This window comes from Hakea prostrata, chromosome 1, assembly GCF_041222555.1.
Source record: "Hakea prostrata isolate BN-2017 chromosome 1, UWA_Hpros_2, whole genome shotgun sequence".
Lineage (NCBI taxonomy): Eukaryota > Viridiplantae > Streptophyta > Magnoliopsida > Proteales > Proteaceae > Hakea > Hakea prostrata.
Window position 1 is genome coordinate 21,580,607 of NC_142600.1, and position 11,841 is coordinate 21,592,447.

The window sequence follows — 11,841 nt, forward strand, 5'->3', positions numbered from 1 at the left end:
GTATTTTGGTTCACTACCTAAGTAACGTCGATCCTTGATCGATGACGACTTTCTCCTTACATGGAGATTGGGGCGTTACAGCTTCCGTCTGTGCACTGAGAGCACACTCTCAAGCCGCATTTTAAGATGCTATGTTTCAGTTCACTGTCGATTAACATTCACAATTGCTCAAGCAACTGAGCTACTTGTGCCATGTCTGATAGCTTCACCTTGTAAACCACAATGGCTTCAAGTTCATCCACTCCTGCATCATACCCACCAAGACCCAGTACTGCTTGCGTTACTCTCTTGACGTTCTCACTTCATATTTCCTTCGAGTTCGACTTCAGTGCTGTGCATTAATTGCGTAGCATGATCTTGATCGTTCGTTGCAGGTGCAGGTGCAGCGCATTAATTAACGCAGTACTCAAGCAATTTCCATTTCCTTCTCCCAATAAAAAAATAAACCTTAAAAAAAAGCTAGAAATAAAAATGAATACAAAAGTCACTGCTCACTAGTTACATTGTATTACAAGGATCAGACCGAAGATTATCCTCAAGGCTTAGCAACAAAAATAATCAAATTCAGAAAATTAAGAAATGCAAAGATGCTTACCATAATTTGCCGATTCTACCCAATCCAATGAATGTGCAACGCACGGTCTCAAGATCGAGATCTTGACTGAGATTTTGATCTCGGTTGTTTGTTTCACAAAAAGTGTGTTTCAACACTTACGAAAACAAATGCTCGAGATCAAAATTTCGATCGAGATTTTCAACCATACATTGCACATGTTGCGCGTTAATTACCCATCAAGGAAATGACATGGTCGATTCTTCATTACCTCTTTTCTAGCCGCTAGTTGAAGACTCATCACCACTCGAACAACTCTCGAGTCAATAGAATTAAAATTTATGGAATGATGAGGATCTCTGGTCTATCAGTTACTCAACAACAATTGAGCTTTTGGCCAAACAAAAGTTAAAACAACCATTGAGCTAAATTTATAGCATTTACATAGCGATATCGTATCTATCCCTGTAGGACCTACTATACTGATTTTTTTTTTTTTTTTGTCAACCCCGATTTTCAAGGCTTTGCCCTGACTAATCCGGTGTTCGACCCGGGTCGCACACATGGCTGTGGTGGGTGAGTCTCTCAGCAGAGATTTTTTGCATCCACAAGGTTTCGATACTGGAACCTTGCTTAAGCAGACCAAGCTGCTTACCACTTGGACCAACCCCCGTGGGTCTATACTGCATTTTCTAATGTTGTATAGTTGCTAGTCTACCTATGAAGTACTATTGTAATATAAAACAAACCTGGCGTATTATATCTAAGGGTGTCAATTGTATATCGATTCCATTTTACCATACCAAACCGTGCCTTTTAAACCATCCCATATCGCATAGTTTCTAAATTCGGTACCATATGTATTGAAACCATTTTTGAAATTCAATATAGTACAGTTTCCATTTTAGGTAGCATACTGTCAGTATGTACCAAATATTGCACCGAATTACCATACACTGAATCGTGCCATATACTGAATTATTGTACCGATTTGATACCCTTAATCTAGGTTGGGTTGGGCCCAATTTAACGCCCAGTCCATCTTGACATTATTCCTGGGTTGGTCCCAATTTAAGGTCCAGTCCATTTTGACATTATTCTTGAAAAATACAAATCTAGTGTAGTCCATGAGCTAAAAGTCAGTATTTCAACTACGAAATTTTTTTCTTACCCAAACAAAAAGAAAGAATGTCTCTAGCCACCATTTTCCTCTTTTACTAGATTTCAGTTTCTGGTTCTTAGGAATGAAAAAATGTTTCAGGAAATAATCGGAAGGCGAAAGGAAAAGGAATTGAAAAATAATGATGTTAATATGTTCTAGTCAATACGTTAGTTATTGTGGCAACATTACAAATTAAAATATTAGAAAATGAGTTTTTCATACCGAAATTATACCGTCTCATATATCGAACTGTGTCGTTTTTCTCGTACCGATTTTATACCAAATTGTTTTTAAAATTATCAGTTTTATACTGTACCATATAAATATGTATGGAATGGTTTCGGTATGAAATTTTAAAGTTCAGTATGGTACAATACCGAACCGAATTACTGGTACTGTACCGAATTAACACCCTTAATGAGTCTCTAGCTTATTATCCCAGTAGAGGAAATTTTATTATTATTTTTTCAAGGAAAAAAAATAAATAAAAATAAAAAACCTAAAACACTTTATTATTACATAGATTCATAGTTAATTATTACTATACATAATTATGAGTTATTCATTCGAATGCACACTATTTGGATGTCTCTAATTAATTGACTGGACCAAACGATTGAACCAATGGGATTTTCTGTATAAAGTTAGGCATTCAAAGTTAAATTCTTTATCAGCATAGAAAATTACTAAAGTATTTTTATTTGACTAAATGTCTCTTCATGTATTTTCTGCAAGGCGCGATAGGTGGGTGATTTCTTGCTGGGTGAAGAAAGGAGATGACCAAAGAGAGGATTCCTTCACTCACATATATGAATGGGTATTTAGTCAAACAAGGATACTTCTTTCATCGTCCCTCTGTTGTCGATATTTGTAGACTATGCTTTCAGCCATATCCTTCAATCAGAAAATAAAGAAGCCGAGGTGTGGTGGTTACAACACCACCACCGTTTATTGTGAACTCGTCCATGTGTAGCTCAGGCTAAGTGCTTGGTGCTTTTGTTGAATAAATTAATAAAGCTATTTCTTGACAACAACAAAAAAAAAGAGTGAAACAATGATAATTTAGTAAATTTTTTTCCTTAGATTTCATGGGAGGATATTTTGATTATGAAATTGGGAGTTAACTGGACACTAACCCCAAACGTTAAGCTGTAAACCATTTATAATTTATTCCACATAAGTGAGTCAACTAGAATTTGTCCATTTTAAGTGATCGAAATTATGCTTTCATCCTCAAAGTTTGCTTGACCCAAAGAACCCCGCCCCAAACAAGAGAGAGCCCGAACCCCTTCTTATAAACGAAGGGGAAAGCGACGAGGCAGGAAGCCAAGGCAGCGAAAGGGGGGCCAAGTTGGACGACAAGGCCAACAGCCCGACAGCGCCCCAGGTCAAAACACCAGTTGTGAAAAGTGGCGCTCACGCCTCGGACTCCAGGTGAATAGGGGAGTTTTTCGCTCACTATCTTTGCAAACTTGCGTCATAAGAGGTGCTCGGATTCTGATTACCACCGCCACCATTTGCATATAAACTAAAATATGAGAAGAATGTTCCTTGACAAAGCATCATTCTCTAGTTTGCTATATATTTAGAATCTTTGAAAGTTGTCCATTGAAAGTCAAAGAATACTCAATCATGAAGAAAAATATTCCAAGTAAATAATCATATCAGAAAATTCAATATTTTAGTATTTTATTAAAAAACTCCATACACCACCCTTCTTGTGATAAAATGTTTATCTTTGGTTGTTCATACTTGGAAACCATGGTAATAGCAACCTTAAAGGCTTTAAGAGCTCTTAGGGAGTGGATATTTGATGGCATTCTTGACAATTTTCTTCAACGCAGCTTCTCCAAGATCAATACCACACATATCAGACAACCTAATGAGGTAAAGCAGCACATCAGATAACTCCTCTCCAAGATGCTCTTTATCAGATTCCTCCCAATCTGGCAAGCCTTTTGCAACTTCTCCTCGCCATTGGAATATCTCTGATAGTTCTCCAACCTCACCAATCTATGCATTGTTAAATAACAAAACTGTCAACATCAACATTAACAAACTCTCTCTCTATCTTTCTTGACTCGAAATAAGATCCTCTCTAATTAGATCAAATCTTAATTCTCTATCCGTAGAGATAAAGGATTGTACTTCTCTAACACCTAACCAACACATATTGTGCTTATTTCTTAAATATATGATGGAGGGGTGTGAGGAAAGGACAGTCCTCTATCTGCATATCTAAACCGATTGAGACCCGGATAAAAAATGTCACTCAATCTTCAAATCATAACCCTAATCTCTTCACACAAAACCCAAAATGAAAAAAGAAAAGAAAATAACAAAAACACAGACAAACCTTATGGTGGGGAATTTTCTACCCACAAAGGAAAAAAAAAAAAAAAAAGATCAAGGAGAAATTGTTTGACCACTTACCATTGCAAGGAGTAAGTTTCTGGGGTTTTGATGGTATTGTTCCCAATCTCTTGCTTTTGCGAATTCTTCCATCTTCCTTGAGAGATCTTTCAGGCTCACCATCTCCACTCCTTGCTCTTTTCCTTCTCCTCCTGCAACTTTTTCATCCATGACTGTCTGGGTTTCATTCAACTTTGGCATCGCTTCCTTTTAATGGATATTCTTCTGCTTTAATGGCCAAAATCGGATATTTTGGAAAGAATATCTACATTGATTTCCCAGAAAAAGGCAATAAATAAGAACTACCCGTTATTTTTCTTCCTCAATTTAGGCATCTTGAGGTGTTTCAGTTCAATAATTGTTTTAATTCAACAGTATTTAAGGTAAGAATACTAACAGCGTAGAAAACCCTTTTAGTACACTGAACATGAATCAATTCCATTAATTCACCCACTACCGACCTAACTATCTTTAGTTTGTTAAATTCCAAGTACAATCTAATTAGATTCTAAATTCTGAAGTATTTGCAGCAAATATTTAAAAATAGGAATAATTATTTTTATTTCCATACTATAGTTTAATTATAAAAGAATCATATTCTATATCAAATTATTATTATATTTCTCAATTCTAACCATGGTCCAACATGTCGGTCCGTGTCGGACCATGGCAACATGGCGACTTGGGCAACATGTCACCAGATGTCGGCCGACTTTTAAATTTCAAAACATGTCGCCAAATGTCGCCAGATGTCGGCCTATAATTCAACTTAAAAAATCGAACCCCTGTTTCGAAGGGTATTTCAAGTCATTTTGACCTGAAATTTGACGTGTAATCTAATTTGAGGCCAATAAACACATTGGGAGTGTTATTTTGACCTAAAACATCACATAATCTAAATTTTATAATTAGCATCTGTCCGGCTATATGCGGGCAAAACGGGAAGTTTGAAAAATTCATATAAACTAATGTAAATATGTAAACAGAACACAAATACATAAATGTACTAAAGTTTACAATTCATTATACAATTATGTTGAGTATGGCTCATGTTTCACATATTGTTGTCGACGGACATGGGTCCCGCTATATGCGAATGTAGCGATATATCGCCGATATATTGTAAATATCGTGTCGCTAGGGGGAGTCATGTCGCCCCCCAGCGACACGGCAATGTATCGCCCTGTGTTGGCGATATAATATATCGCCGACATAGTGTACCATGGTTCTAACAGTGTTAAAGAGTGTTACAGTTGAATGTTTAATGCCTATTTTATCATTCTAAAATTAAGAAGTCAAAACATAAAACTATTCTCATTTAGATAAAAATAACTATATAAGTACCAAGTTGTTTTCTTATTATTTTGAATTCCAAAAATAGATTATCAAAATTATTTTTTAAATAGCTAAGAAAACGAACTTTTTAAAGTTGACGAGGCTAAATTAGATGATAAATAAATGAAAACCTAGTGGAAGTATGAACTTCTTAAAATTGATAACATCAAACTAAAAAGTAAATAATTAAAAAAAAAAAAAAAGAGCTACCAAATTAGGGTTAACTTTTTATTAATTGTTAAGGTAATATTATAATTTAAAACAAATTGCACTGACACCTTAAAATGGAGGCATTAAAGCACTGACACCCCCACTTTATTTTTAAAAAGCACATAAGTCTTATTTTGTTAGAATGGTTAATTATATTATTGCAAAGACTACTATACCCTTGACTTATTCTCCAAGAAATCTTATTTTCATTTACTAAAAAAAATAAAATAATAATTAGGGTTGTCGTTTTCTCCCCCCACGCACATTTGAAGAGTAGAAAATTTTCTTATAACCGTTGTCTCTCTGCACTGTCACATGATAGGTTTTCTATTTTGAAGAAATTGATGATTTTATTGCTCTTCTTGTTTGTGAATTGAAACAACCATTACGAATTAAAATCCATCATTCGATGAATAACAAACAACCCTTTTTGCTTGTTCAAAGAGAACCATCGGTCAAAGACTGCGAACTCACGAACTAGAGATTCATAGATAGGTATCGATTTAGGATTGAAGCCGTTCATCACTGCATCGGAGAGGTTAGGGGAGATGATTATAGCTTGTTCGATGAAACCAGACATTGAAGGAACGAGACTAGAGCCAAAGACCTGCTGCTTAACAGCCTCAAAAGAGTGGCCTGGATTAGGGTCGATTAATTCGGTGCCGTCACTGAAGCAGATGAATTGGGAACCTGGGGTTTTTGTAGAAACAGGGTTGCATACCTTGCCTGTGACCCCATTAATACTTGGGTTTCCAGATTTTTCATCCATCCTAGCTAGCATGTGATCGAAGGATTGATTCTCCATGACAAGGACTACAATGGTTTTAGTGGGTTGCTGAACGGAAGAAATATTGAGTAGAGGAGACTAGGAAAACAAGAAGAGCAGATAGAAGAAGGGATGGTTTGGACTTAAAACTTTTCGTGTTCTTCTTTGCTGCAACAAAAACATGTTGTTCTTTGGGATGGAGAAGTAAAGGTGGAGTTATATTTGTGTGTGAGTGAGGACAATAGTTCGATGAATAACAACCATCGATGAAGACATTGTTATTGGATTTTTTTTCTTTCTTTTTCTCCTCAATTTTTCTTCAAATTTTGGTAAGGGCATTTTTTGAATTAAAAAAATAAATAAACAATGGGTTAACAATTTTCTTAACAAAATAGACTAATGTGTTTAATGAATTGGGGTGTCTGTGTTTTTTAAATATAAAATGGGGTGTCAGTGCTTTACAGCCTCCATTTTAGGGTGTCAGTGCAATTTGTTCTATAATTTAATATAAAATATAAATAAGTAAAATAAAATCTTAGAATTATTTTAAAAAATTTAAATAAATAAAAATTGTCACATCATCACTTAAGTAACGGATTTAATGGTAGGGGGCAACAATAATTACAAGTAAAGTTCAATATTGGATTAGTAATTTCACGAAACTTAGGGGATAAAGTAGTAATTAAGTTATAATACTGCGTGACAACAGTAATTATCCCTTAAAAATGAAACAATTTAGAAAACCAAACCCCGACTGTTTGGTTATATGAATCCAGAGATTTCAAATCTCTAGATTCCTTAGGCCCTGTTTGGTTACAGGAATCCAGAGATTTCAAATCTCTGGATCCATGAATTTGAGAATTATACCCGTTTGGTTGTAAAAATCTCTAGATTCATGAAATTTAGAGATTCACATTTTTACACCGTCAATAAAATGGGTCCTATGGAAAGTCCATCAATTCCTAATCTCCAGTGAAAATTAAAAATATTTATCCATTTAGAATCCTCCTCGAGTTGGATTAATGGATCGTCGAATTTGAAATGATAACAGAATGCATAGGTCATTAGAAGGAGTTCTAATAAACATATACATAAAGTATACCAGCGAATCACCTTGTTTCCTCTATGAGGAAGAAAGAAAATTAAAGAACCCACGGATATCGGAAAAACTACAATTATTGTTAACCAAGGAAAATAATTCGTGGTAAAAACAAGATATGCTTTGACCAGAAAAACCCGTACTCGAAATAGAAATAATAAAAAATAGAATATTTCGAGTACGGGTTTTGTCGGTAAAGAGAAATCAAATGGATTCAATTAGATAGAGTTTTTCTAGAACATATCAATAAGCTAGACCCATTGAATCTGTAGATTTATGAGTAAAGGGTGAAATCCAGAGATTTCAAAAAAACTATACATTTGCACATTCACAAAAATCACGTCGATCAAATGGTTTTTAGGATGAATCCACTGATTTCATTCTACAACAAAACATTTAATTTTATAAATTATGACTCCATAGATTTGAAATCTCTAGATATTTAAAATCTCCAGACTCATGTAACCAAACAGGCCCTTTATAGTGCACTGGACATGAATCAATTCCAACTTAGCCACTATCGACATAACTAGCTTTAGTTTGTTTAATTCTTCTTCTTCTTCTTGTTACTACTCTATAAAATTAAATGTTGGTAAAAAAAATCCCAAAATATCTTTTACCATTAATAATATGATCCTTGGGAGAAATTCTCTTCCGTGTTTTTCTTTTCAATGACCTATTTCCTATTTGATTTTACAAATTTAAGAAAAAGAAAAAGAAAATTTTAAAATTGTTTTGTATAGATGTAAAATAAAAAATTATATTACAATATTAATAAAATTAGAAAAAAAATAAAGAAAAAAATTTTACAAGGAAAAAAATCTCTTGAAATATCATTTGAGAGAAGATCTTGAAATATCTACTACCATCATTATGATCTTAGAATGTCAAAATCCATGAAAAAAAAATTATATTTAAGATTTTTCAATTCAAATAGGAAAGAGAGCTATGTTAAAACCCCAATACTCATAAAAATAATTTGAGGCATTTGGTAAAACTTGCTTATGAAAGTAGAAGTACCTATGGGGGTTTGATAAAATTTGTTTCTTGAAACAAATTTGGAAATTGTTACGAAATGTGCGATTGTTACATTTTGAATGCCAAATTCCATCTATACCCCTTCTAAAACTAAACCTAATATGTGTTCAATTTATGTTGCAAAAAATTATGCGAAATAAAATGGTTTTCGGCTGGTTTTTCTACTTTTCGAAGCAAGAAGCACCAAAAAAAAATTTTCACTAGATTATAGAGGTCCTTACTTTTTTTAATTTCCAAAATAACCAGGAAAAAAAAAACGCATGTTTAATTGTTTACCAAAAAGATTTTAACCAAAATTTATGTTTTTCCGGAACAAAGAAACACTGAAAACAGCTTCTGAGTGGGTTATCAAATGGGTCTGCGATTTTTGGCGGATTGATCCGATTCAAGGTGATCTGGCTTTGGGCCACTACAATTTTATTCCAGGTCAGCCAATTTCGAACCAAATCGGCCGATTCACTGAACACATATCCGGTTCTGTGTTTTCAAAGTCCAGCTGAGCTGAGCCAAAGCCAAGGAATCGCCATGTCCACGTTTTCTATTTAAAGTTGTAGAAACCCTACCTGAAATTCTTCTGAATCCGAAGAAGTGGAAAAACCCTAGTCTCTCTCAACACTTCGTCTCTCGAACACAGCTTCGATAATGGTAATCGGCGGAGCAGATTCTTTAATCTCGTTTACGTTCACTGTTTCTCATGAATTTCCCTTTTTAACGCCCTTCGTTTCTGGTTTGATTCTGCAGCCTTTCAAGCGGTATGTAGAGATTGGGAGAGTTGCACTTGTAAACTACGGCAAGGATTATGGGCGACTAGTCGTCATAGTAGATGTCATCGACCAGAATCGTGTATGTATTTTTTGATTCTCAATGTCATGTCCTGCTCAGATCTGCAGCCATTCTCCTATCATGTGCATTTTCTTTTGTTACTGAATCATTCATTGCTTTTAAAGTAGAATCAACTTAATCATGTTTAGTTTGAAAATCTGTAAGGAAGATGAGAAATCCAGAAATGCTAACTTAATCAGTGCTGTGCTCAATCGGCCACTATCGTGCCTTAGTCCTTTTTACTGGATGGGCGTGGGGATAATATTGGGTTGCTTCTGATACATCACTTATCCCGTGAAGCGACATTTTGATTCAATTGTTCTGTTTAACGTATGTGTAGATTTACCTGAGCTAGTGGCATAGGGAACCAACCAATCCGATTGTGGGTTATAGTTCGTCGATTGGAGAGATTCAGGTTACAGTTCCTCGAGATGGTAATCAAATTACCTACTCCTAATGTCAAAATCAGTATTTTCATTCTGAATTAAATGAATTCAGAATGCATCAGATCTTTCCTAGTAGGATTGGAACCTAAACTAGTCAGTTAACAGTCCACTGCTCCACCACTTAGCTGCTGAGAACAATGGGAGATCATGTTTAATTGAGTTTGACTGACAGCCTTAACTAATGACCGATATGAACTTGGAGCTTCCTTTGTAACTTCTGGAATTTCTTCAATTTCCATGCCTCATCTAATTGCTTGGGTTATCTGGACATCCTAAACGGTGTCATAGATTGGATTAAGTGCGTGTCAGAAACAAAAGAGGTTTAGCCCATGAATGGCATTTCTGTATCAGCACAAGTATTTCACTTGATGATTTTATTTTAAGCTACAGAGCTTTGGAACATGGCTTTGAATGTCTTTCAGTGTTGTACTTGTATGGAATACTGCAATTGGTCCTTGTGACCATGTTGGTCTTATGTAGAAAGGCTCTTTTGGTTTAATACTGTACATCTCAAATATGTAGCCAGATTACCCTTCCTGTAATCAATGGTCTCTGAGAAGTACAGTAACCCATATCTCAATGCTGTCTTGCATAAATTTGGCAGGCTCTCGTTGATGCTCCTGACATGGTAAGAAGCCAAATGAATTTCAAGAGGCTCTCACTGACAGATATCAACATTGACATCAAGAGAGTACCAAAGAAGAAAACTCTTATTGCGGCTATGGAGTCAGGAGGTGAGGGGAAATTTTGTTTCCAATACATAAGAATTGAAAAAAATAATTATCCTACATGACAGATTAAATCTCTAAAAGTACCTACGGTTCAGTTTATTATTCATTAATTAGATTATAGAACAGATGTGTATCTGTAATATTGTTAAATCATTTCGTTTGCTTTCTCATATTAACATGAGTAGAAAATTCACTACTGTACTTGCAGATGTTAAGAACAAGTGGGAGAACAGTTCTTGGGGTAGGAAATTGATTGTTCAAAAGAGAAGGGCCTCTCTAAATGATTTTGACAGGTTCAAAATCATGCTAGCAAAGATCAAGGTTGGTTAAAGTGATCATTTTGATTTTTGGAATGTGGTATTTCCGTTGCATTTTATTTGGAAATTGCTATTAGCTTGAAATTCCTCTAGGACTGTTGATGAAGATTCCTGGAAGAGTAGCACTTCGTGGAATCCTTGTATTTGGAAACTCAATTTGTTTTGAGTCTCTCTTAGTCTGTTGGCGAGGATCAGATTTACAGAGAGTAGCATTATAGCATGGATTTTGCACTGCTTGAAATGTTATTGTGTTTGTGCAGAGGGGTGGAGCTATGAGGCAAGAGCTTGCAAAGCTGAAGAAGGAGAGCGCTTGACCGGAATCGTAAACAAATCAATTTTTACATTGTTTTTCTGAAATCAGCAGTGCCTAGTGGTTTTGTTTTTGTTGCCCCTCCCCCGCCTCTTTCTTTTCCTGCTTCTTTTTAGAGTGGTGTAAGAGAAACTACTACCAGCCATTCTATCATATATGATTAGTTTTGATGAGACTTAATTATTCTCCATGAGTACTACCAACAAAAATTATTCTTCAAAGAGTTCTTGGCTATTGCCTGTTTCTTGCCTTAAACATGTAAGGGATCTTGTTCTTGCCACTGGTATTCGTTCCAGCCTGACAGATAATGGTGTGCTGGTATTATCAATTCTGAATTCCCTTTTCCCGGAATATTATCAGTTATTCCAATTGCAATTTGCAAGGCACTTCCCTCTGCCACAATATTTTGTTGGCGCCTCTGGCCTTGGTAAATAGCCACTGGCTTTTTGAAGGTGCCTACCATGTCTGGATGTGGTTGAAAAAGTTTTAAAAAAAAATGCAAATCGGGTGATCGAGATTTTACCGAAGACCATCCATTCCATCTGGACCATACGCAGCTCAATGCTGTGCATTAATTGTGTAGCACTGAAGTTGCGCATCCCTGGACAAGATGGGTTGAAAATTTTGTTCCAGTCACAGC

General features: G+C 35.4%; 1 protein-coding gene and 1 pseudogene across 1 annotated transcript; one reads left to right on the top strand and one right to left on the bottom strand.

Moving 5' to 3' along the window:
- Positions 1–3,500: 3,500 nt before the first annotated feature.
- LOC149028243 (uncharacterized) lies at positions 3,501–4,328 on the bottom strand (annotated as a pseudogene).
- A 4,791-nt stretch (positions 4,329–9,119) lies between these two features.
- On the top strand, positions 9,120–11,504 carry LOC149028244 (large ribosomal subunit protein eL14z-like). The gene is made up of 5 exons (XM_089169581.1): positions 9,120–9,220; positions 9,317–9,418; positions 10,448–10,577; positions 10,783–10,895; positions 11,152–11,504. Exons 1-5 carry the CDS (start codon positions 9,218–9,220, stop codon positions 11,203–11,205), a joined length of 402 nt encoding a protein of 133 aa, XP_089025707.1. The 5' UTR covers positions 9,120–9,217; the 3' UTR covers positions 11,206–11,504.
- Positions 11,505–11,841: the final 337 nt, after the last annotated feature.